This window comes from Ptiloglossa arizonensis, chromosome 4 (genome assembly GCF_051014685.1).
Source record: "Ptiloglossa arizonensis isolate GNS036 chromosome 4, iyPtiAriz1_principal, whole genome shotgun sequence".
Taxonomy (NCBI): domain Eukaryota; kingdom Metazoa; phylum Arthropoda; class Insecta; order Hymenoptera; family Colletidae; genus Ptiloglossa; species Ptiloglossa arizonensis.
The window spans coordinates 10,351,530-10,377,831 of NC_135051.1; the positions used below are offsets into that span (position 1 = coordinate 10,351,530).

At 46.4% G+C, this 26,302-nt stretch overlaps 3 protein-coding genes across 29 annotated transcripts in view; 1 reads left to right on the plus strand and 2 right to left on the minus strand.

The window, feature by feature from the left end:
* Positions 1 to 26,302, plus strand: part of Phcl-1 (pH-sensitive chloride channel 1) — a 77,785-nt gene that overhangs the window by 6,233 nt on the left and 45,250 nt on the right. For 24 of the 27 annotated variants that reach the window (XR_012991803.1, XR_012991804.1, XM_076309698.1 and 21 more), the window contains exon 2: positions 21,101 to 21,287. The gene's annotated coding sequence lies outside the window, so the exon portion shown is untranslated. Of the gene's footprint in view, positions 1 to 10,004; positions 10,618 to 21,100; positions 21,288 to 21,617; positions 21,820 to 26,302 lie in introns of those variants that run through there. The other 3 variants (XM_076309699.1, XM_076309701.1, XM_076309702.1) reach the window with 2 other exon arrangements.
* On the minus strand, positions 2,200 to 3,505 carry LOC143145907 (trypsin-1). The gene is made up of 2 exons (XM_076309735.1): positions 3,457 to 3,505; positions 2,200 to 3,046 (listed from the first exon to the last, which is right to left on the minus strand). The coding sequence occupies exons 1-2, from the start codon at positions 3,503 to 3,505 to the stop codon at positions 2,298 to 2,300; spliced, it is 798 nt and encodes a 265-aa protein (XP_076165850.1). The 3' UTR covers positions 2,200 to 2,297.
* LOC143145909 (trypsin-1) overlaps positions 5,788 to 26,302 on the minus strand; it is a 69,742-nt gene continuing 49,227 nt past the window's right edge. Inside the window, exon 2 of the mRNA XM_076309740.1 lies at positions 5,788 to 6,722. Within this exon, the coding sequence (XP_076165855.1) occupies positions 5,989 to 6,684 (696 nt within the window). The 5' untranslated portion in view covers positions 6,685 to 6,722 and the 3' untranslated portion in view covers positions 5,788 to 5,988. The remainder of the gene's footprint in view (positions 6,723 to 26,302) is intronic.

Genomic DNA, 26,302 nt, shown 5'->3' on the forward strand with positions numbered 1-26,302 from the left:
ACGTGTCACGAGATATAAATACGGGGCATAGTGCGTGCGCGTGGTCTGTAATTTTGCACCATGTACAGGGTGGTCTCTAAGTCGGCAAAAAAGGGGTCAGGGAGATTCTATGAGATTAAAATCGATAATTATTACGAATACATGTCAACGATTCGTATACGTGTACATGTTGTTTTTATTCCTCCGCAATCTGGAAAACTGAAAAACTACCGAGAAACCGAATTTAACGTGGGCGCGAAAAGTTGAAGAAAAATAATATACAGGGGATAGTGTCGTCTCACCGATTTCTTTTTATTATTTAAAATTGCGTCAGATCTCGTGTCACGAGTGGAAATACCTCCTTACGAGGGATACCATGTACCATGTTTTTACTTATTGCTACGATACGGTTCTTCGTTTCCTCTCCGAGGTCGTTTGTTCGACGTAACTCGAGTACCATAGTGTACAGGGCACACGTTCACAGGACATTTCTTGCTCATCTTGGTACGTAGAATCACCCTCCGAGGTGGTACGGAGATGCGTTTCTAAACCATCTCGAGCAGAATTTTTTTCGTACCATTGTTTTTCGAGAACAATCGTCGCGGTCCATTGAAAATTAACGCGCAATTGTCGCCCGCTTTAAAGAACAGGCGCCCGAGTCCCCAATTGCAAACGCTATTTTCCTGGCGAGGCATTTAGCATTTGAATGCTCGACAAGCCGGGTCGACGATACCGCAATTCCTGGAGAATAGAGATCGACGATTTTGCTTAATGGGGCATTTATCGCGTTGTCGCTATACGTACCAGTAACGGGGTAAAATCATCTTTGGCAAGCGTAACCGTGGCATCGCCATAAAGTACCGACGGTGGTGGGGTCTCTTTAACCCACATAAAAGTGGAACTCGTTTCTCCTCGCTGGTTTGGCTCGTTTTTTCTTTTCGTTTCTTTTTTTTTTTTTTTTGCGAGGCTACCGACTCTTCGAATTTCCCTTATCGCGTAACGGTACGGGGAAAACCGGGTAATTCCGGTGGTCGTTGTTTCTCGACCTTGCACGTTACCGCCATTTGGGGGAAGAGTTGCCAAAATCCGTATCACTTTCGATATTTTGCACAGTGGGTTCCCAACTAAGGTTAATTCCCTCGCGAATAATCGTCGAATATCGTAAGAAATTGATCTCGGTAAATAGAGAAATGTGTCTATCTTGGTGATATTTAAATTCAACTTTTAATACCCGATAACTCGTTGAAGTTTTCGAGGATTTCTCGTTAAGGCGTTATCCCGGTCTCCTCTAACAATCGTACGGGCAAGGTATTCGCGACGCGTCACACTGTTTGTTATTTCGACGGAGCTCTTCGATACCCGATGATGTAAACAAACCGCTAATTGCGTGGCCTCGGGATACCTTTCGAGTCACGACCCTCCTCTTTCTATCGATACTATCTACGGAGCTTACTTTCGAAGAAAACTGAACAAACAATAATAATAGTGCGAAATCTAAATTGAGTCCCCGAATAATTTTGTTTTCTTCCACGTTTGTAGTAGGAGGATTAATTTCGATCTCGAACGGATTCGCGGGCAACGGAACAACCAACGCAACGCTACACCAAATAGAAAGTGAAAGAGAGGTTTCGCGTTGTATGCGCGAGTGTGTACAACACGCGCGATCCACGCGTAACTGGGGCGAGTTGTATAGCCCCCGCACCTTTGCCGCGAAACGGTTCCCTCGACGTTCAAAAGAAACTCCAAATTTCCTATGTCACGGTTATGCATTTGGCCGTGTTTAGGGCACGCGTTACGATCGCAAAGTGCAGCTCGCGTTCTCGGGTTTCAACTGCAACTTTGTACTCGATGTAGTTTTTCAATCTCCGGGTGTGTGTTCGCGTGTGAACGCATACGATTGTTAAAATGTAAGTCGAAACCACGGTATCCGTTACACGGTATTCGGAAATTGCTTGTTTTGTTCAGGAAAGACGATCTCGCGCGATCGAGCCACGTACGTCTTCTATAACGGAACAGGTACTTTGTAAGAGTACGGTGGCCGCGTGCTCGAGTACTTTATAATTCGAAAGGTCACCGTCTCTGTTAAACCCGATCTATTTGAACCCGACCGCGGTCACTGTGGACCGCTCGTGAATGCCTCGCGAATCGATCGAAGCTGTCCAGAATACTCAGAGTCGATTAGGGTCTGTCACCAAGAACGAGCTCAACGTTCGTATAGAAGGCTAGTTTTATTAGCTCCGTTAAACATACAAAGTGATTAACTATAGAAGAAACGAGTGGTGGTAAGAATCATTCGTGCCCGGTTCCCGTCCACCTTGTTAGACTTGAATCCCGGTCTTGGAGACTATCCAGTCGCTGAAAGCGGCGACTTCGGTGTGAACTCCCGGGTATCCCTCTCTGGCGCACCCGTAACCCCACGAGACAAGACCAGCGAGACGTCCACCAATGGTGAGGGGACCGCCAGAGTCGCCCTGGCAAGCGTCTTTTCCTCCTTGGGGCACAGCGGCGCAGATTTGTCCTTCCGGCACACCACCGTAAGATACGTAAGCGTCGCTGCAAGACTTCTTCGAGACGATGGGTACCTCGACCACCTGGAGCACCTCAGAGGTGCTACCACCTTCTTGGGTGGCGCCCCATCCGGTCACAGTGGCACTGATACCCTCCAAGGATACCTCGTTCTGCTTAAATATCTTGATCGGTTGACGCGTCTTGTCCAGCTTGAACGGTGTCGCCAGTTTTATCACTGCCACGTCGTTCGTCGGGACACCGTACCAATTCGTCGAGTACTTCTCGTGGACGAATATCTCCGCCACCTTGTGCTCGCTTCCACCGGAGGATTTGGTCGCGGTACCGGCACGTACGGTTACCCAATCGGCTGGATAGATCATACAGTGGGCAGCGGTAACCACCCATTCTTCGGCGATTATGCTACCACCGCAGAACCCAAACCCGGAACTCTGAAGGGACACCTGATGAGGAACCTCCTCGATCCTCGCGTCCTTCCCACCAATGATCTGGCCACTTGGGGTCAGAGGGTTCAAAAGGGGATGTCTCACCATCGGGTTACCTACGAAAATGAAAAGTCAAGGGATGACATTTTTAAAATAAGTTTTCAAATATTTTCTATACTATAATAATATATTATTGTACTCTGGAGGGCAACTTTGAAGTAAACGTATTTACCTTTGCGTTTGTAATTATTTGCTACGCGAGGTAAACTTTGAAATTGATCCTGTTATACTTGAGGGAGTCGTTGCGAAAACAAGGGATCAAACGGGGGTCAAGGTTTTCGATACCAACGGACATGACAACAACAACAACAACAACAACAACAACAACAACGCAAAAGTTAGAATCGCGAGTATCGCGAAGTAGAAATTGTTGACCGAATAATTCCACCGACAAATGGATGGGCGACGATTATTTAAAATATTTACACGAGAGAGAAATATAATTTCGAGGAGATGAAATTTTTACCTGTGGCGACAGCCACCACCAGAGAGAGTAGGCTCAGTTGTGGGATCATGTTGCTTCGACTTCTCAGTTTGTTCTGTCGTTTCGTCGATATTTCTCGTGTATTTATACGAAAATAGGATACGTAGAACAAATATCGTGTGCAGAGCTCAGCATTACGGTGCATCGATAACGCGCAAACAGTTAAAAGAAATTCGAGATTAAGAGTTCTTAAGTCCGATAATCCGCACTTTCCAAGTCATTATTAAAAAATCAATCAAAGTGTGTCTCGATCACGAGCTTTTCTTTGTATTTCTTTGTCCTCTCTGTTTAGACGGCCCGTGAAATTTTCGAACGGGACACAATGAATGTCTCGGATCTTTTTTTCCTCGTAATCACTCGAGAGTGTGGTTTTGCTTTCGGTCGAATACATACATCGGTAATAATACATTACATCTCAAATGTAACCATAATATTCGACAATAATATTCGTAGACGTACAACCGGTCAAATTATTTGGTTAATTTCGTGTCCACAGTTTTTTCACGCTTCTTTCGGTGTCCAACAATTGTCTCGACTTTTCGTACATGGTCGAAAAGTTTCGGGTTTTAAATGAAATTTCTCGATTCGACCACACTTAGGAAAGGGTGGGTACACAATAATATCGAAACAATTTCAACGTATTCCGTTTTATAAATAATCTGTGGAATCGTGGAATTCCTGTTGGCTATTGTTGGCCCTGTCGTGCAGGCGTGTCGCAAACGCAGCAGATAAACGCGTTAGCACAGGTTTATGAAAAGCATTGTTATACGTACATATGCTGACCGAGATCAAGTTTATCGTAGATTGTCGTTCGATTAACTGACCATTCTAATCCGATTCGATAGTTTTCAGCCGTTACGCGTCGACAGTTCCGTTTATCTAAGATTAGATCTACGATAGATTGGATCTAGACCAGGTAGAAATTAATTTACCGTTTCGCATTTTATTCTCCATCGTTCTACAACATCTACACCTTGTCGTAATTCTTCTTATCAAAGTTTTTGCTTTCGCAAAAGCAGTACAGGGTGAATGAAATAAGTCCTATAAGAACTCCTATCCGAAGTATCTCGAAATCTATCGATTCGATCACACGTAGGTGATCGTAGGTACCTACCTACTTACATACATCGTGTTCAAGGGAGGTCTTAGACTTTTAGTAGAAAATTTTGTTTTCCTAAGTAACCGTGTAAAGTATCGTTGAAAGTGTATACGGTGTTAATGGATGTCCTCGAGTGGAGGAAAAATTTCGTTCGAAACTTGTTTTCGATATCGCGATATTTCAGATAGCAGTTCTCATCCACCCACCTTGTATATTTCCCGGTGTTGCTTTTTACAATCGCACCGTGTGCACACTAAGTGTATTAAATACTAAGTAGGATCCAAACTTTACGCTCGGAACTTTTGTACCTCCGAACAAACGGTTAAATAATGCTTATATATGTATTCGCTAAAGAAGCGATACACACGAACACGTTACCAAATTGATAAACAACAACGTTTATTTTCTCTCCAAGTACAATATAACTATTTACACGATTTTGTGCCGCAAAGTTACAAACATTTTACTTGCTTACAATTATTAATAATATCGTACATTTTTACATCTTGATAGATGTTATACAAATTCGCTGACACCACTTGAACGTTCGAACACCACTTGAACGAATTTGCGACGCTGTTCGAGATAACGAACATCGATCTTGTCAATTTGTCAACACCGAGACCACCGTGCGGATTAGGCTATCTTCTCTGTTGTACCATTTGTCTTCGAAGTTAAGTCATTCGAAGAAGATCGGTCGAGCATAAAAATCCGTCAAGTTTCGCGAAAGCCGAGGATTCGCAATCGGTTCACTCTCGAACGAATTTCTTGCTCGACACGGGTAAAAGTAGAGAGTAGCGGCAAAGAAATTGGCTTAACCCAGAAACGGGTGGATTTCCGTGCAAAGGGTAGAAAGAAAGGTACTCGATTACACGAAAGGTTCGGTGAGCGGGTGGGGTCGAAGGAAGAAGCGGAGGAGGAATGATATGATAACTCTGTCATTCTTTTTCGAACGTCCGCAAAGACTTTTACTTTGCAAACTCGACGTGTATTCGGCCTGGGTTCGGCTATGAAAATAACTCCCACCCGTAGGTATTAGGACATCTTGTATTTTTCATGAAAATGATAATACAACTGTTTCGGTGTGACTCTAATTTTCTCTCATTTTTTTTTTATTTAAGGTGATCACCGTACCTCCAAAATTGTTCATCGTTCGTCTCGACTCTTTCAACATCCGAATCAGGACGCCTATTTATCAAAAATTTTCTCTCGAATTATGCTGAAACGTCTCCGTTGGATTGACAAGAAAAGTCGACTCTTCGTTTCCGGTTCAATGATAGTCGATACACGGACTTTGTTTCCAATTACTTCTACAAAATAGATAGAGTCGATGGAAACTCGAATTTCTTCGTTCGTTACTCCGTTCCCGTGATTTTCACGCGACTAATGACCACCTTAAGTTCAATTTCTCAAACTTAAACTCCACTGTGCAGTTTGATCCAGTGACGATAATGAGACACGTCTGTGTATACTCCGGGATAATTGGGCTTACCGCACCCTTGGCCCCACGAAACGATACCCACGAGGTGCCCGTTGACAACCAGGGGACCACCCGAGTCACCTTGACAGGAATCCTTGTGCCCTGCTGCGAAACCAGCGCATATTTCACCTTCTGAGATTCCACCGTGGCCTTTGTAGTCCTTGTTGCACGTATGTCGCGAGACCAGTGGTACCCACACCTTGTGGAGGGCCGATGGTACTCCGTGGTCGGTGTGGCCCCAACCTGTGATCAGTGCCTTCTTTCCTACCAGGTGCTCGGGATTACCTTGGTACAAGGGAATAGGTTTTGTGGCCCTGGTGAATTTAAACGCGTCTGCGTTCACCACTCGTACCAACGCTATGTCGTTTATGGGGGCACCCTTTCTATACGCGTAGCCATGGTGTTTGATCACTTGGTGCACTCGGTGCTTCGTCCCTTTACTGACGTAGGTAGAGCCACTGTGGATGGTGCACTCGCCCGGTTTGAAATGAGCGCAATGTCCCGCGGTCACCACCCAGTGCTTGGCGATTATGCTACCCCCGCAGAAGTGACGGCCTTTCATTTGCAAGCTCACTTGGTACGGAGCTTCCCGTATGGTGGTGGCCTCACCGCCAATTATACGATCGTCCATCAGCGGAGAGATCTCGTCCGACTGGTCGACGGGATTACCTGAAGAGCAGAGACGCGTTTCTGAGAACACGTTGGGCAATTGCGCCATTTTTCCTATAGGAGTTTTCACGTTAACGATACACGGGCTAATTTTTACGGAATAGAATTTTTTGGTAGAACGATCGATAGGAAGGGAAACGGGGTCTGGGTTAGGTCCGACAAGACGGTTAGGTCTGGCTCTGGAAATTTCGATGTCCCTCTGTAACGGTCGACACGCGTAAATTAATTTCGGTGAAGTTAAATTCGGTGAAGCGGTAATACGAAGAATAGGTAGGTGTGCGTTTGAATTTCTTCGACGCATCGATCCGTAAGAATAATATCAGAAGGATCAAACGATTCATTCCGATTCACTCTAAATCGTTTAACTTTTACCTCTTGGCACGTTTCTTTTCGATTTAGCCTTTCAAATATACAACTCGTCTCCGTTGTACGCGACACTCCGATGAATTTAAAATACGCGTCGTTTGTTCTTTCGATGTGTAACTCTGCGGTTAAAATAATTGATCCGATTACTAAAAGAAGTTTTCGTTTAGCAATCTACGCACGTGTCTTCGTAAGAAAAATCGGATCGGATCGGTAAACCGTTTCTAATCAAAATCAATTTTAACATTCTCGAAAAAAGTTTCCCGTTCTACGATAACAAAAGTACATACGTATGATTTTAAGGTGACGAGTTGCAAAGTTTGCTCGAATATCGAAGAACTTACCGACGGTTAACGCCGCGAGGGCGAGAATCGCGACGAACTTCTCCATTCTCGACAAGTTTTATCCTAGTTTCGTCGATTGTACCGAGTGTTGTGATACAAAGCCGATTCACCGTACGGTATTTATAGTAAAAATCAAAGATGCCAACGGACAATCAATCGCACGATCTCGAGGCTAATCTGAAATGATTTTCTCGATTCGTTTCTCGAGTGGCTTATCGCGAGCCGTTTTTTCGACCGATATTTAACATCGATATATTAAGCGCGACACAGAAGGGGTCAAGAGACACGTACTAAAACTATTATCGAGGGCTTTTAATCTAGTTTTCGAGAGAGTTATCGATCAACCGACACGGATGGCGTTCAATTATTACCCACGTGTCACGAGTAAACGTCGCGTGCGTGTCGTCTCGTGGTGGTCCGTTCGTTGGACGTTGCTCGATCGATTACCAACGTGGTCTCGAAGATCCACGAGTAACCGTTTCTTCGATACGTACCAGGATCGATGGTTTCGGATTCGAATTCGAAATTGGAAACTACGCCTCTCGAGCGAGAGCAAAAGTCAAACGCGCGAACGATACGGGTGACTCTTATCTGCGTTTATTTCGATTCGGACAATCGTAATTTCCTTATACGCAGACGCGCGATCGATAAGAATTGTTTCTGCGATTTCGTTTCAAATTTTTGCAAAGATCGAGTCACCACGAAGGTCGCAGGTACTCGTGATCGGCACGTGAAACTTTCGAGGTCGTTCTTGCGTACCAACATTTTTTTCTTTTCTCTTTTTCTTCTCTTTTTTTCTTCTTTTTTTCCTTTATCGTCGCTACTGACCCATATCGATAAAAATCGGCGGTCGAAATCCAACGAAAGTCAATAGTCGTGGTTTATCGATGCAACACTTATCGTGTTACTCTAAAAAGCTAAAAAGGGACGGACGGCTCTCGGGTATAGTTCGAATAATGTTCAAGTCGGTCGAGTACTTAAAACTAAAGTAGTGCTGGCAAAATTGGACGCGCGCAACCAAGTATGTGGACGCTTTAGTTGAAATACGGTACACGGGAACTTTCTTCGTAAACTTGCAAACTGTGAAGTTTCGTTTTACGATACTTTTCTCGAGAATTGTTCGAAAAATATTCCACGCGTTCGTTGTTTCGGTCGTCGAAGGTGCGGACACGTTTGCTAAAACATCTCGGAGACCGTTGGACGTGGAAAGAATATTTTTACGCGAAAGTTGGGTCTACGGTGGCCGAAAACGTAGCCACGTTTTTAATATTAACGTCTCGCGCAACAAGGTGATCGGTCGAAAGTTTCTCGACGCGGAACGTACGCGGAACGTACGCGGAACGTACGCGTAACGATCAGTAGGAGAATAAAGGGAAATGGTTCGTCTACCGAGGCAGGCGGTAAGTTAGCCGACACTGCCGGAAATATCGCCGGCCAAGCCGACCGAGGGGAATATCCCACGGGAATCGTCCTCGAGTAACCCAGTTTCTCCAAGTCATCCTTTTTCCGTCTCACTCCGCCGAGTGAAAATAATATAAACGCGATCACCGCCATTCGCGTACTTTCAGATTCGCCTTTTCACGCGAGTCGTCGTAGAACGCCGATAAAAGTGCCGAGAATTCGTACACCTCGATCGATACTCGACGTAACGAATAACGAGTTCGCGTGTAGTGTGCACACTACAATAGAAACTGGTCTAATTTTTTCGTGGTTATTGTTTTTATCGGAACGCTTAGATTCTTTCGAAATTATAACCAGCCTGCGACACGGTGGGCCATTAAAAATACCGTCAAAAATAGTAATCGCAATTGCGGAAAATTGTTGGAAGAGTACGGTTCTTCGTCCAAGAAGTGGACAATCCCCTCGAGGAGGTAGAGAAAAATGCATTGTCTTACCGTACGGAGCTGTCAGGTTGCCACTGCATTTTAGAAATTACCGCAGCCCTCGTCCCTCTAGATTCTCCAGCCCTTTCCTCCAACATCTTCTGTGCCTGTACGTGCCTTTGGATCGAGGGATCGTACCAGGGTATAGGCTGTGCAGCGCCAATCGTAATAACTCACGGGTATAAGTTTCTCGCCATGGATCTTGGCCAAAATCGCGAACACCACGGAGTCGAGCTTAACCGTGGAAAGCACGGTAACCGGTTGGAATTTAGCGAATCTACGAGTGCGAATTGGGCAGGGAGAAACAATCGTTGTACGAAAGGAATATATATATATAGCTTCTGCGCGTTCGTTCTTTTTCATTTTGTTCTTCGTCATCGACCAACAACTTGCGAAGAAGTCGCGACGGAATTAGAGAGAGCCATCGAAACTCGAGTTTGCCATTAAGAAAGTTTGATAGGTCTCGAGGAGAAAGGGGTAACGCTGACTGGGGTAGTCGCTCGTTTCCACAGAGGGAACGAGAGAGGGACAAGGTAATTATCGAGGGGTCTCTGTCCAGTCCTGACGGAAAGGAAATCGATCCTTTTCCACTTTCGTCAAGTTCGAGCCTCTAGGAACACGATGGTAGAGTATTGCGGTGAAAAATCGATAAATTGCCGAGAGTTGGAGGATTTTCGAGCCAACCCCTCTGTAAACTCCGATACCGACCGTGGCGTTCGACCTCGCAGAGAATTCGATTCGAAGCCCTGCGATAATTTTACCAATTTCGTTCTTCCGTTTCGTTGGAATCCTTCGCGTTAACGAATCTTCGATCTTTGAAAAGATTCGACCGACGAAAAAGAAAAAGGATCTATCTATCTATCTATCTATCTTTCGAGCGAAATCTTTGTACAAAGATTTCTCCTCTGTGCCGTAGGTATGCCGGAGCTTATAGCGATATTTCTCCTTGAGAAAGAGTTTACATCGAAAGAGCGTTTAAACGCCTGCCAGGGTGAATTCGAAATCTTCAAATTTGGCGCAGCGCGACCAGGGATCGGCCCAGAGTTACTTTGGACCCGTTTCTCGTAAACTATTATGCAAATGATCCGCGGAGGTTTTCACCCGGCAGTTGGACGGAACGACTCCTCGAACGATCGAGAGCCTCGACTGGTTCGATAAAGCGTGGAAAGGAGGAGCGAAATTGTCGTACGGGATCAACCCGAAACAAAGGGAGGTGTCCTCCGGGGATGCAGAAAGTGGCGAGTCCTGCTAGACTCGGAGTTGGATGTTGCGATCGATACGTGGAACACATCGATACCTTTCAAGGTATTTCATTTTTTCACAACTCATCCGCGATGATCGTTTCACGGTATTACGAGCGCGATAGCTGCTCGAATGTTTCTCGATTCCAAGATATCGCAATTCGAACTCGGTTGACCCAAAATGGAAGTTAAGCAGCGGGAGGGGGTGCTGACTCTCTGTCTACCCTGTGACGTCATAGAGTCGAGGAAGCAAAAGAGTGGCAGTGGGAGAAGGAGGGGGTTGTTGCGTAGAACGGTATCGAGGACTGACCGACCCCATTTACCACCGCTTTTAGTTCCCACTTTGGCCCAAGAGTATTAGCTTCCATGTATCTCGCCAAAGGATACAGCGAAATACGCGAAAGCTATTAGCTTCGAAAGCTTCTGGCCCGAGTAAATCGTGCTCGTTTCGCCCGGTTTCTTCCAATTCCACGATCTTCGGAGATTCGACCTTGGTCAAATTCCATCGACGTACGAGAAATTTATGCTCGGTCGTTCGATCCTGCTCTCCATCGAAAGAGTTGCCCCAGTTGCGGCATCCTCGATCGATTTCATTCCATACGGGACCAAAAATCGTCGCGGTACATCCGAAAGCGACTAGAATGTGTACCTTCGGCCCAGTCTGTAGCATGATTTTTAGTACGTTAAGAATACAATATTTTCGATTTATCTTGACGATGTAACTCACCCCCGTTCCCCATCCTGCCCTCTTTGGTACACTCGACGACGTTGCGGATATTCGTTCCCCGGGGTCGGCCTTGTTATTTATTTCACGACCACTCGGGGATCGTCGAGGGTGTATCGTCGACCGTTGTAGATAATTTGCGAGCGGTAGTGATGGAATTTAAAATTTAGATGCGAAGTCGGTGCCATTATTTCGTTTAATTATCGATGCCGACTAGGTGTTTCTGTGCCAAGACTTGGAAAGGGATCGACGAGTGCCCGTGTATCGGTCGGTTTATTTCGGGTACGCGACGAAGGACACACGGGGCTAGAATACGCGAAAACATTCTCGTCGCGGCCAAGGTTGTCGATTTCAATACGCATCCCTGTCGTTTATAATAATTCGAAACAACAACTCGCCCCTTTGTAAGAGATTCGAGATACCCCGAAAGAAAGAAATACAAGGGTCGGTGTCATCGTTAGGATCGAAAGCAAGATTTCCGAGACTCGAAAATTCGAAGAAAGAAACGCAGAAGGTAACAATGGATATCGTCGACACCGGTTAACGGCAAAAGATTCAAAACCCTCGAATTCATTGACCGTTCAGAAAAAGGGAAAATTAGAAATATCGAGAGAAGGATTCGTTCACCGTGAGACGCAAATACGAGGAGGGAGGGAAATTTATGTAGCTTCGTTCGGAGGGGGGTTTATCGTCGCGCTAATCGATGCGGCTCCGCGCACAAAAGCGGCAGTACTTTCGGGATTATACTCGGGATTGCGACTCGCTCGGCCGTAACACTAGCCCGGCGCTAATTAGCAATTAACATTAATTGCATTCCAGTTGAAACGAACGTCTAGAATGACCGAACGGCGCGAACGACTTTCAGTTGCGCGGGGCATCTCGAGCCTCTGCTAAATTACATTCCGTTTCCGCGACCGCGATTGCGAGTGCGAGTACGAGTGCGAGTACGAGTGCGAGTGCGACGAAACGAAGCCAGGCTTCGAAAAAAAATGGGAAACAGCTAGCTGCGTTGACTCGCCTACTCGCGCGGAATTCACGCGCGATTACGCGCGGGGAATTTTTATATCTCGTACGAGTCGTGGACGGCTCTTTCATGGAGGCAGAGTGTCTCGCGTTCATGGAAATTCGGGACAGTAATTATTTATCGATCGATCGGAGATTGTGAAAACGAATCAACGATCCGATGGCGATCAATTTCAGCGGCACGAATCTCGTTTGCCTTCAACGTAAACAGTGTTGATAAAAGGGGGGGGGGGGGGGGGAAGAAGAACACGCGAGAGGAAAAACCGGATCGAGGGTTTTCTTCGAAGTAGGTGGGGTTAAATTAAAGCTATATTGAAAACCCCCGGGAAACCGGCCGGTGGCTTTCGATAAAACTTCATACGCCGATCAATCCCGCATTTTCAAACGTCGATCACCTGCCTCCAAAGCTTTTCCCGGAGGAGGGAGGTTTAATACTTGGAACGGCCGTTCGGTTCTTTATCTATCTCGGTTTCCACGTTTATATCGGGGGTGTATCCTTTGGGTTCGACCACCGGTTTTCAGTGAAATTTCCGTCAATCTACCCCACGAGAAGAACGTTGCGAACAATTAATCGACCTTCGAGTTGGCCACGGTGCTCGAATATTGAACATTTTCGAAAAATGTATCTCTTCTCGGTAAAAAGTCAAGGTTACCTTGTACCTTTCGCTCTGGAGTGTCGTAGACGACGTCGGGACGATTTTACGAAATTGCAATGAAGATTATCGAGCCACCGAGTTTGTTAAAATATTTCAATAATCTGGACGAAATATCCTAGATGTGCATATATAGAATCTCCTCGTACACATAATTGTCCTACTTCTCGGAAACACGGTTTAAGCGACGTAAGCTAAAAGGGGGCACGACAATTATGGGGATAATGGAACCTTCTCGTTCTTCCAGTCCCGTCTCGCGTTGTCTGCTTTTAGCGGGCCAGTCGTTTTTTAAAGAAGCGCAGATAAAACAGGAGACCGAGGCTTTCTCGAGTGGGTTATTAACCCCGTTTCCCTCCATTCGACACGACTCGTATCGTCACGAGTTCGCATTCTACGTGTACGTTCGTACAAGGGGTACTAAAAATCTTGTTCATCGTTTGCATTTCATTCGTTGACGTTTCATTCATTACCGGCGCTTTCTTTCGAAAATCTTCGGTCAGCAATGATCGACGATGGACACTCATTGATACGGATACGCGTCGATTACCGAGTATCGCGTCAAATAGGCTCTGCAAAATCGATCCATAATTGATACTCGTTTCACGGTACCCGCTTGATCCTTCCTGGAAAGTATCGTCGAGCTTGTGCACGCAATAAGGCACGTTTTGGTACAGTGTTGCACGTTATTATACTACGTTATATTCTTACATTTTTACCTGGGGTAAAAAAAAAAAGGAAAGAAAGCGTAAAACTCGCGTTAAAACGAGAAAACGATACAAAAAGTAACGCAAAACGGAGAATCGATCCGTTTATTTGACGAGTATCGTACATACGTATATGTACCGCACCGTGGGAACGTGGCGAAAATCGTGTAAAACCCGTTAACGCTTGCAAACGGAGTTCCAAGTGTATTTCGCGGGTTAATTTCACGGGTTAATTTCACGGGTTAATTTCACGGGTTAATTTCACGGGTTAATTTCACGGGAGATTATCGCCGGTGCAGTTCGATATCGAACGATATCGGAATCGAGTTACCTTTCGGTATTTTTCTCGCCGGTACTCACCGTATCGAATTACTCGAGGACCATCGATATCTAATTGCGTCGAGTCCATCGCTGGTCACTATCGATTCTTTTATTTTCGACGAGTGTCGGACGTAATTAAATAAATATTAATCTCGATGCAAACGATACCGATCGAACGTCTTAGAAAGTCTTAAGTCGCGCGAAGAGAGTCGCTTCGAATGTTTTTATACAAGAGTATTAATTTCGAAGGTAAATGTATCGATGATATCGCGAACGAGATTCGGTCGCGCACGGTGACCTTCCGATTACGTGTTCGGTGTAAGTGAAACGAACGAGCGTCGATCGAGCGATAAAACGAACATAACGAGACAAGGAGGAACAAATGATCGAGAGGTCGGTTACAATTGCAACGGTATCATCGTAGAAAGGTTCGAGGAGATTCGAGGAGGTTCGAGGAGGTTCTCGCGGCGCGTTTGAAATTCCTCCACGGGCGGCTGGTCCGACTGGCACGGGAAGATACCACTGTGTCACGGTCTCGTCGAAGGCCGACTGGCTGGCTCGCACGGTGTACTCGAACCCTTCCTTCGCAATTTAGCGTCTACCTGCTTGGACGATTTTACCGAGCGACGATTCACCCACCTCTCTACTTGTTTATTTAACAATGGAGGGTAATCGTCTCGAGTTTCCAGAAATATGTTAACGGGGATCGTTGTATCAACGACGGAAGATTCTCGAGCGAGGAGCATCCGCCCCGTGTCTTGGCATAGAGATGTCGATCCGTTGGAATATCGGCTCGTAGAATCGAGTGGGCACTTATCAGGGATGGGAGTCGCACTCGATAAAATATATGCGGAGGAACGAGGCTTAACTACGACACGGAAGTCCAACGGGGCCTCCGTAAATAACAAAGCGTTCGAGCTCGTTCCTACAACAAGGAACGAGGCGTTTCTCCTTGTTAAATTTTAACTTTTAATTAAAAAAGGGGATTCGTAATCGAGGTGGAAACCTCGTGTTCGTTAACGAGCAACCAACGCAAAGGAATACCGATGGTAAAGTGTCCTTCGACACTGAATTCAATTCGCTTTCTCTATTATTCGATACAATGATCGATACCGGTGCTCGATCGATTCGGTCGAGACGTTTAAAAGTTTCCGCTCGAAGCAAACGGTACTTTTGTATTTGAAACTTTTCTCCACCGTTAAAAACTATTCCTCCGTATTTATTTATTTATACCGTATTATCTATTCGGTCATATATTTATAGACCATTGATTCGTAAGACCCGATCCAAAAAGTCCAACAGATTTTAAGTACGTATCTTGTTACGACCGTGATTCCCTAATGTTGTCAAACGGTGTATCGGTGTATGTATCGGTGGGTACCCGAAGAGAAAATATCTACGAGCTTACGAAACTTGTCCGCGCTAATTATTCTACGGAATTGTTTGCTTGCAAACGATCGCGATACACTTGCTCGCGAATATTCAAACGCATAGGTATCCTAAAACGTTTAGTAGACGGAAATACTTGACCGTTATCGGTTCTCGAATCTAAAACTTCTTCACACGTTGTTACCGAACGATCCATTTAAACGTAACGCGATCAATTTTGTTCTTTATTGCTGGACTACTTGTTTCGTCTGTAATTCCGCTGTAATTGCGAAAATTGTTCCCGTTGCTTAATCGCTATATAACAGACGAGGGGAAACCGTGTGGGAATTTATCTAAATTGCTTTTTAATTCCCGTGTATCGGCGAAGAAAAAAAAAAAGTTTCCAAGAAAATTAAATATCGTTACGAAGTTGTCACGTGTTGTCATGTGTTGTCACATGCCCGAAGGCCGAGCATGTATTTTCAATGAGCACTGTACCACATTTCCCGTTACATCGCAAAGTAATACACAGTTGTAAGTTATACTCTATGTCCAGGAGATACGTATCATCTCTCGGACGACGCGACTCCGCCGATCGTGGCATTGAGTTCCCGATCGCGATATAGATTCCGAGAACCGAAGCGACAAGGAAAACGTGAGACCGAGGAACCCATTGGTTGTAATTCCCGCGATATTGCAATGAATTTTATCGCTTACTTGAATTTCGGATGGGTGAAGGTTGTAGTGGAAAAAAAACAAGAAAGGAAAAAAGAACCGCAATTACCAAAGTACACGCGAACCGATCGATTTTACGTCGGGCAACGTGAAAAATACCACGTTTCTCTTCTCCTTTCTTCTTCGAGTACGCGCGACTCGACTGGACCGTCGAAGATCGTCGGGTGCCTCGTTTTCCCTCACTGAGATTCGATTCGCGTAGGTTTGTAGAATTTTGATCGTTAAAATACTTCGATTTTTAAAATTTGAAAAATTTCCTCTTCCCTAAAGTTTCGTATTTACATTAAAAACACTATCGATCTTCGAAGTACCGTAACTTTACGCGGAAAGTAATCTTACGATAATCTTCCTTGAGTCGTCTTAAAGTTCGAACACTTGTACTTTCGTAACCCAACGACGATTTCCTCGTGAAAACATTTCTTACGAATTGAAAAGTAAGCACTGATTTAAAGATCGAAGCCTCCCATTTGCAACCGATCCGTAAAAGTTTACGTACGACTTTGTTTTACTCGCGTTGTACCACTTCCAACGAAGTTGGAACGTGTCGATGGAATGACTAGTAAAATAACCCAGACACTCGTGAAATATGTAACAACAGCGTATAGGGGAAGTTTTGATCTTTAAATTGACGTTAATATCTTGGGCGTAAAAGAATCGTTGAATCGTTCGGAAAGATAAATCTGGATCTCCACGTGGATGATCCACTTTCACTACGAGCAGAGACTAATCATCGATCATGCGTTATCGCGATGTACCCTGAAATTACCGGTGGTCGTTGTTTGCCCGCAATCGTGGTAGTCGCGAATGCATTTTTTAGCGACTTTGACCGCGCCGGTATAATCGCGAAAAGAAACACTCGGCCGATGCATATAACGGTCGCGATAACCGACGAGCGAGTTATAGACGAAGTCTCCGGTGTTGTAATTTAGGTAAATCGAGCGCAGAGGTTAATAAAAGTAAATCGGACAACGTACGAGGCACGTACGGGTCGATGGACGACGTTCGACGTACGACTTGTTCCTTCGTTCCTCTTTCCTCGGGCGGCGGATTAAACGCGAGAAAAGAACATCCGAAGGAGAAACCGTTAGTAGGCCTCGCGGTTACTAGGGTGGTAGGGCGATAGGGTGAAACAGGTGCGGTCGTTCTCACGTAAGTTTCTTCTTTGCCACCGAGTTTGATCAATGGCACGGATGGATCGTGCTTTCGTTTGCGAGACCTGTTATCGAGATCTAATTCGTAAATATATCGATTCCACTAGGGCTGGAATTGCTCGTGCTAGCGATGCTCCGAAACAAGGCGGAGATCAAAGAGTCATTCTTATCGAAGGAATGGCAGAACGTGAACCATCGAGTAATTAATTCAAACTCGTGGACATTGTTTCTGAACTTTGAATGGTTCGAACTCGTGCCTAACTGTGCGTCATGTCCGAAAATTATTCGAGAAGAGAAATCAATTTTCAAAGCGCTTCTCGCGCGTGTTTCCCACAATTTACACGCTTACCAAGACACGTTGCTTGCGCTCGTAACGACTCAAGGTCGGGTTAAATTATTTCCTTCCTTTCCCTCCTTTCCTTCCTTTCCTTCCTTTCTTTCCCGATGCAATTAACTGCACCCTGCGTACGACTATGCGGCACGAGGTAAACGTAACAGGTCAAGACGTTGACCACTCTATGCATTCGATTGCGGTGAACTTCTAGGCCGTGTACCAATCGATATTTCTTTGATAAAAGTCGGATATGTTGTTTGGTCGAATAATATTTAAATAAAATAGCGTATAAAGGTAAAACGCGAGAGAAATTTCGCTCTGCTCGCGGCCGACAAAGTTTCCGCGAACCACTGCGATAAATAAGAAAGAAGCAGCGTGCATTTGTTTCTTCGAATTGCATCGCAATACGCATCGTAATACGCATCGCAAGGTCCGGTTCGGGGGAACTCGTCGTTCCGCGAGAAGAAGTCGCGTTATACTCTTTGGTTTTAGTGCACTCGAGTCGCGCTCGAGTTTGCAGACGTCGCGACGTTTCGCGCACGGTATGCGTACGGACGGCGTCGAATCCACGGACTCGTCGGGCGTTGCAACGCGGACCGTGTCGGTCGGTTGTTATTACCACCGCGAGCTCTGGTTAGAACCGGTGGTTTATTCCCTCCTTTGGAATCGAGAACATTCCACGAGAAAACCATAAGTGGTCCAAGGGCTTGCAGGAAACTTTCCTCGTGGTCGATAACACTCTCCCACGTAAAATCTAACGTAAAATCTTATAACGCCTTCGAATGTTCTTCCGGGCTTGAATCTCGATAATTGAAAAGTCGATGGCCCACGATATCCGACATCCTTGAACCGTGCAACTATCCGGGAGACCCGAGAGCGACTGTCGTATTTTCTATGGAAGTAAATTAGCGGGCGTCGTGAAAACGATCGAGGGTCGAGTCCGATCGACAACTCGACGGATGGTTTTCATAGCATTATTCGCGTTATTACGGAAAACGGGACGCCTACGCAAAAATAGCATTCTCGATCGATAAACCGACTAGCTGTCGGACGTTGCTGGTCGACGGTTCCCTTTCCAACCGCGTAATTCGATCGATCGGACGAATCGCTCCTCGTAGTAGTAGATCGTTGACTAAATTCTGCAAATCGTTTCGAGATTGTGCCGAATTAAAGCCAACTTTCGTTCCTTTTTACCGTAATCGAACCGATAAAGTTTCATTCTTCACCAAGGGCAGACTAATCTTTATCATCGTTACCGATTACATTTTAAGAGCAACATTTTACTTCATCGATCTGCAACACGGTTAGATATTTCGACTACACGGTGAATGTTTGTACTCAATTGCACGAAAAAAGAAATAAACCGTATCAGAAACACGGAACAGGTTTCGCAATAGAGTGTTCGTTATCGACGAATAGAGGCATTATTGTTAAAATTAGATCTCCGGCTTCACGGTGAAAAATTTTAAACACAATTCTTTCCCCCGTTGTTGAGAAACGTTTGATAAACCGTGTTCACGATAGGAAAGTGAATCGATAGTTTTACCGGGACTTTCTACGAAGGAACGTTTAACCGGCGGGAGAGTTATCGTCGGAAAAGTAATTATAATGTATCGCCACAGCGATACACCGCGAGCGAGACATAGAGTCAATTGTTTCCATTGAAACGGTGGCTCGTATCTAAGTCAAGGGACTCGTGTGTACTTTAGTCGCCTATAGGTGACAATTGTTCCCGTTTCGTCGCTGGTAAAACTCGCGGGGTGAGCGAATCGTAACGACGTTTAACGCGCTATAGCTCGCGCAAAAGTTCTCGAAGAAATCCGTACGCAATCTATATATCTATGTGTCGCGGTACGACTGTGCGTTAACCTTATTCCGCGGTCGGAGCGAAACCGATTCGGGAGATTTAAAAACCAGGGAGCGAGCGAGAAGATCGGGGATTTCTCACGGATTACGACGAACCACCGGTGTGCATCGCTCGAACATTTGTTCGTAATATACGCGGTGGATAATAATACAATATAAAATATAGAATAAAAAAAAAGTTGGACGGTTTGAAAATCTTGGTCGAGAGTGTATTCGCCTCGTTGCTTCGTCCGTTGTTGCGCACTTGTTGGAACGAATAGTCGGTCGGTCGATTCGACCTAGAGCTAGCTAGAAGATTATCGGGCGAAAGAAAAAAGTAAAAAACTGTGTCGATTCCACAAAGTGTGCGCGTGTGTACGTGGGTGCTTTCAAAGACCCTTTGCTATCATTTATTATTTAAAATATCGTAACGACTGTTTGCACGTAAAACGTGTGCTTTTTAAATCCCATTTGCATACAGAGTGAGCGATGTTGTGTTCTCGATAAGCGTAAAGTGTTTTCTTTTTTCTTCCCCTCGTGTAGGCGGAAGAAAGAATTCGACGATTATCGATGTAAAATTTTCTTGAAAAATTGATCGCGCATCGACGGCGTGCCCCGCCCCATCCTCCGATGGATATTCCATTTATTTGAAGGCGCGAGACAGACGTTCGAGGGGTTCGGTACTTCGAAATAGCCTGGTCGAATAAAGGAGATTCGGTGGAAAACACGATCGAAACCGGTGAAATTCACTCTACGGAGTCGGATTTATTTCGAACGGAAAACCCGTTCCGACATCGATTGGCCAACGTTCCACCATCCGCCTCGTGGTTCCGCGAATATTTCGGCTCCGACACGAATAAAGTTCTCGGTAAAGTTTCGACCAAGCTCCGGAGGGAGTCACCCCCCGAGCAATTTCGGGCTAATGAAAGAACTTTGGGAAATTTTTGCGTCGAGTTTTTCCGATCTCAAAGGGAGAAAAGAAACGGGTGGACCCGGGTGATGTTTTTGTTCACCGAGGAGGACCGTGACGATGGTTGGGAAAGATGGGCCGTTGGACGAACCGTAAAGACCGAGACGTTTCTCGAGTCCTCGGAACGATGACGTTTTCGTTTGAAATTATTCCTGCGAGTAATAACCGGAGGATTCGATTGACAACACTCGATGATCGATAGTGTTTCGATAGGTGCAGTCGACTAATTGGCCGCAGTCTTTCGGTCGCAAAGCCGTAACGGTTAGCTAGCGTGGGTTAGCACGCAGCGTGCACGAATCGGGCCACGGGGCCAAGGTTGAACGCTGTTAGGTTCCTGGCAACACCCCGACGCTCGGTCAGCGGCAATTCCGAGGAGCTGGCGCAACTTGGCGCGTCGCGATCTAGCGATCTCGTGATTATCTTCGATCTACGATACGGTTAGGTGTCATAACCCTCGTACAGGATGGTCCTTCGATCCAGTGGTCTCGATCTCGCGTCGATCATTCGCCGATCCAACGAATTCCATTCTACGTGAAATTGACCGTTTCCCCGAGCACGTTGTAGTCACCCAGTAGTCACCCTGTAGTCACCCCGTAGTCACCCTGTAGTCACCGAAAATAAGTAATCCTCGTTTCCCGTTACGACGTTTCCATTCCCCGTTCGTTGAAGAAGAACGCGCTTGAAAAATCTTCGAGCCTCGGTTGTGTGTATGTTTTCAGATGGCAGTTACCACCGGTCGATGCTGAAAGCAGCATGAGCCACTGAAGAGGCCTTCCGCCTCGTGAAAGTGGATGAGAAGTGGCGAGAAGGAAGATGAGAGTCCGCGAAAGTTGAAGTAAAAACCTCCACAACGAACAGCAACAGCCTGCCTCGTCCATTGCGACCAGCCAAATATCTCACGTTAAGGTAAGCTCTTTTTTTCTCTCCTTTAACAAGGTTCGTTTGTTTCATACCCAAGCGTGGACGGGTAGTTTCCCTTTCAAACCGTCCGTCGTCGTTACGTACGCGCACAATCCTCCCCGGACGCGTTTCGAGCGCGTGGCGAAAGAGCCCCACGTCTTTATGTATTTAAAACGCTTCGCGAGGAGACACTCGGAGACGAGTGCACGCGGCCTCACGGACAGTTACCGTCTGATTACAGAGGATCTTTAGATATTCCGGCCGCGCTTTTCTTTCGTTTTAAATTTAAATTCGTCCGGGTGTATACGTGATCGTACACGAGGAACCCGTATCCAGGTGGTTCGAAGGGAGAGAAGAAGGAACGTGAGCTGAAATATTCAGGTCCGATCGGTTGGTTTCTCCATCGAGAAATCACGTGGTGGCTACGTACACCGAGGAGGTCCTTTTGATGTCTCCCTCTTCGGATTCGTTAATCTTCCCCTGGAACGCGGTTTCTATCCCCCGCTCTCCGCACCCGAAGAAGAGACGAATTTTACAGGTTTGTAAATAAGCTCGAATTTCCGGGAATCGAAGGAAAAAAGTTCCCCTCAAACGTTTCGCGTCTCGCTCTCGGAAGCCTGTCCGCTTTTGGGAACGTATTTTCGCGCGGTATATCGAACCTCGAAGGTGCTTTCCGACGGAAGAAGGGGAGATCCATGAAAATCGAGTTGGGATCAGCGAACAGGTTCAACGTCACTTGCACAGGCCGGAGTGTCGTATTCCAGGTTCTCCGAGCAGCCACGAAACCTACGCGAACACCTAGATCCTACGAAAACCTACGTCCTACAGAGAGATAAAAAATATCTTCTCGCAATGCATCCGGGAAGACTCTTGTCGAAGATCTCGGCATTCCATTGATCGCAAAGGTTATATCATAGTAAACTAATAGCTCGCACCGATCCACTTGTGCAACCACTTGTCCATCAACGGGACAATTGAAGATTCAAAGGACTCGTGCCAATCGACCTCGCACAAGGCAAAAGAGGTCTCTCGGTTAAAAGAGTGATCGTGTCGCTGACATAGACATCGCTAGCTCCCGTGTCAACGTGGTAGCTCGTAGAATGCCGATTCTGGTCGCTGTTACGAATGTAAAAATAAAATACATCATCATCGTCGTCGTCGTCTGACTCGAATCGATCGAACGGCTCGAGAGTTAGGGACTCGTCGAGGTGTCTCGTAGCCGGTTCCGTCGTCATTGTCTCCTTAAGGGAGAAACTTGGCGAGTCGTGGATAACTAGAGAAAGTTAACGAAACAACGTTGCGCCTCGATTTAAGACCCGAGAACGCGAGAAGTCACCCAACACCAAGGATCGATCGAGGCACGCCGATGGCAATTTCAAAGCTTTCCTCGAAGCTGTTCAACGTCGGGCACGCGACTCCTTGAACCGAAGGGAAACATCGACGCCCGTTGGTCCGTAACCGTGATAAAACGAAACTTGGTCGCAGAAAAGAATGGCACGGAAACCAGTGGTCGCGAACCAACCGCTAAGTGGTTCATGGCGATACACCGGCGACCCGTATTCGCGGAGGGAAAATCTCGTCCTTAACCTAGCTAGTTAATTCAGCGCCTTCACCTTTGCGCGATGTTATCGGCTTCCTCGCCGACTGGCAAAACAGGGGATTCGTGTTTAAAACGGATCCAAGACGACTCCAAGGTACATCGACCTTGAATCATATTTGCCGAAGATTGTACCGTAGGGTTAATTTTTCTTTTCGTCGAGCTATCGATTCGAGCGCAAACACGGAGTGGAAAGTTTGATTCTCCTTCTCTCGCGAGATTACCCTTATCCTCGTGGACCTGAGTCGCAAGACCTTCGCGAAGCTCCGCGGGCTGCTCCGAGGAATCGAAATTGGAGAGAACGGGGAGAGAAGGGAGGATGCGTTCGATGCATCGTAAAAATCTAAAAATATGCTTGCTCGTGTATACTAACGTCTCGCGGTTCGCTCGCTAGCTGGTGGGCTGCAGCGTCGCGCGACTGGCCGGTTGCACTTAATTATCCGGAAAATTTGCGCGACGACCCTCGGTTCCTCGTACGTGATCTCAAAGACGTCAGATTTTCGTCGGTCCGATTTTCCTACGATTTCATTTTTCATCGGAGGAGACTCGCGGTTCCGCACTCGGGGATCACGTTTACAGCCTCTGGGTAAAATTCACAAGGGATGGGGCGAGTTGCGGGAGAGTCTGCAGTGTTTCGCGTCCTTTGTCCAAATGGTACCGTCCCCGTGATCGAAAATACCCTAGATTTTCCGATGAAAATCGAAACGTGCTTTTCGCGACCGAGGAACTCGAAGTGCCGAGCGCCGGTCTCCCTTAGGCTAACGAAACTTTTCGATTTGTAACACACTGGTCCCCGAAATAGCGTCGACGGTAACAACGCGCGAATTGTGTAATTCCATCGCGCAGGAACGAGAGACGGAAGAAGGTAAAGTATTTTCAAATCTCCTCGGGGAATTTGCGCGGAGGGGTCGAGGAGACGAGTTATTTGCGCGCAGTCTCGTTAGAAAAGCAAAGAAACGCCCACTTGAAAAGAGAAAACGTTTCTCGTTCGGCTCCGGGTTTCTATACACTGTAACCCCCGACGCCATCGTTCCTTAATTACAGGAATTGAACGAAAGCTTCCGTTGGAAATTGCGTTACTCAAAATATTACGTGTCCGTCCCAGATCGGGCGACACGCTTTCACGGAGGGGTTGCGGGGATGTGGGAACAGAGAATGGCGTCTCCGTGTCTGGTGTTCTAGATACCGTCTTCGCGTTAATTTCCGAAAGAACGTTCTCCATCCGCGGATCCTTTCGCCAATCGAAATACGGGACGGACAACGACTCGCGAATATCCATCGTGTCGGATTTACCTAAAATTCATCGAGGAAATTTACCCACGATACTGTACATTGTAATTTCATTGTCAGGAATGCGAGGTAAATTGTTAGAAAAAGAAAAGATAAAACTTACACTCGGAGAAATTGAGGGATCGCGAGGCCGAGCGTCCGTTGCAATATTTAATCGAGCGGTGTCGCGAGGATCTGGACGAGCGAAAAGCTCGTCAGGCGCGGTGAAATAATGCGCGTCGAGTGACCGCGAAATCGTGCGCAATCGCGACAACCGCGTAAGAAAAGACGTCGACTCGCGACTCGTATCGTTTCGATGCGATTACGATAACAGCCGCGGCAACCGGGACCGATTTCGATCGGTAAAATCGGGGAGAACCGAAGAATTGTTCCGCGGTGGATCGTTCGGTGAAAGGAAAGCGTCGAGGCTACGGAAAGGTATCCTGGAAAGCTCGAAGGAGAGACGACGGGGAGCTCGCGAGAGAAAGAGGCGAAGAGAGTGCACCGTGGAAAGGAGTCGCGGACTCAGAATGGGACAGGCTAAGCCACGTGACATACTCTATAGCGTTTCGTGCCGCAACGCCCCGTATTGATCGAACGAGCATCAGCTGTACGGTTGCTGGTAGCGTTTACTCGTACCTAGCCGTCTGCTGGTCCGACCAACACTGCCCACGATCACTGTCACGACCAACAATTCCTTGTGCCTCGCCGCTCTTTCCTCCCCTTCTTTCTTAAATCCATCTTAACCTTACGACCACGCCGAGGCCCGTACACCACCACCACCACCACCACCACCACCACCACCACCACCCCCGGTAAAAGTGCTCGTTCACCAAGAGCTTACCCGTACACGCCCTTTGTAACGTTATACCGAGGGAGGGGATACGGGTGGCGACGGTCGTAGTTGTAATTTTCTGCTCTCTCCGTTCTTTCAAAATTTATCCCACGAACGTTGATCGAGTCGACTCTCGGACGATACCTTTTAAAAGATGTTTCCGCTCAACGTCGAGTAAATTCGAGGGAACGGTTCGAATAACGAAATTCGAAACGGTGGGTCGAAAATTTCCAGAGGTACGTGTTTTCGAACACTCGATAACCGCAACGAGCAACGGCTAGATTCGTTATCGTTTTATAAATACGATATCGAAATAATTTCGAAAGTCCAAGCTCGGTCGTTTCAATATCGTGGAACCTCTGGATCGACGATCTTGAAGATTTCGAGAGCGGAGAGCACACGGGATAACCGTGCGCGTACCGGTCCTTTGGAAGTAGGAAAGGATACGGTATTACGTCAGCAGCCACCGGGTACAGCGAACCAGCTGCGAGCGCACTTCGAAAATGACGAAAGGAGACCGAGGACCAAGTTATTCTCGTTAAAAGACACATTTTATGGGTGTGCGCAATTTACGCGATTTCGCAGCCGAGCGAGTTTCGCAAAGCGCTCGAACGAAACGATTTATCGATAATTTCCCGCGAGAAATAAGCCGGTGGAACAAGAGGCGGCAGAGGTAGCGGTAAAAGTGATTAATAAGCGGCACCGTATAAGTAAACCGAAAGAATATCGTTGCTGTCGGGAGCGCAGCGGCCGCTAGGTTCTTAAATGGATCGCTACGCCCGGTAACCTGATTATCGCCAGGCTTTTCCGACGTAGATTATTCTCTAAGCTGCGACTATCGGTCGGGGATTAATTCACTTTCTCGTAAATTATAAAGAAAATTGAAAATCCCAAGGCGCGTTGTTGCGATCTCGTTGATCCCGGGAGGGAGACATCGATCCGCCTTCGTTTTATATCTTCGTTTATTATTGTAAACGATCGTAGCTTTTATAGACGGCAGGGGGTTATTACACGCGCAAAACTAAAGAGATACGTTAAAAGAGAAGAATCTTTTAGCTCGGGTGTTTACCGATAAACTGGGAACGGCATGCTCGCGATACTTTCCTCTTGCATTACATTGTCCAGCGAAACCAAATTTTCGCTCTTTCTTTTCCAAAAATATCGGATCGGTTTTTACACCTAGAATAACCGCCTCGTCCTCCCTGCACACTTATACGTACGCGGGAAATTGGAAAAAAGAAAATAAACTCGTGGGACAGGTACGCGGAAAGTATGGGAAATCGATAAAGTACAGCGAGCCGAGGATTAAAATTAGTCCGT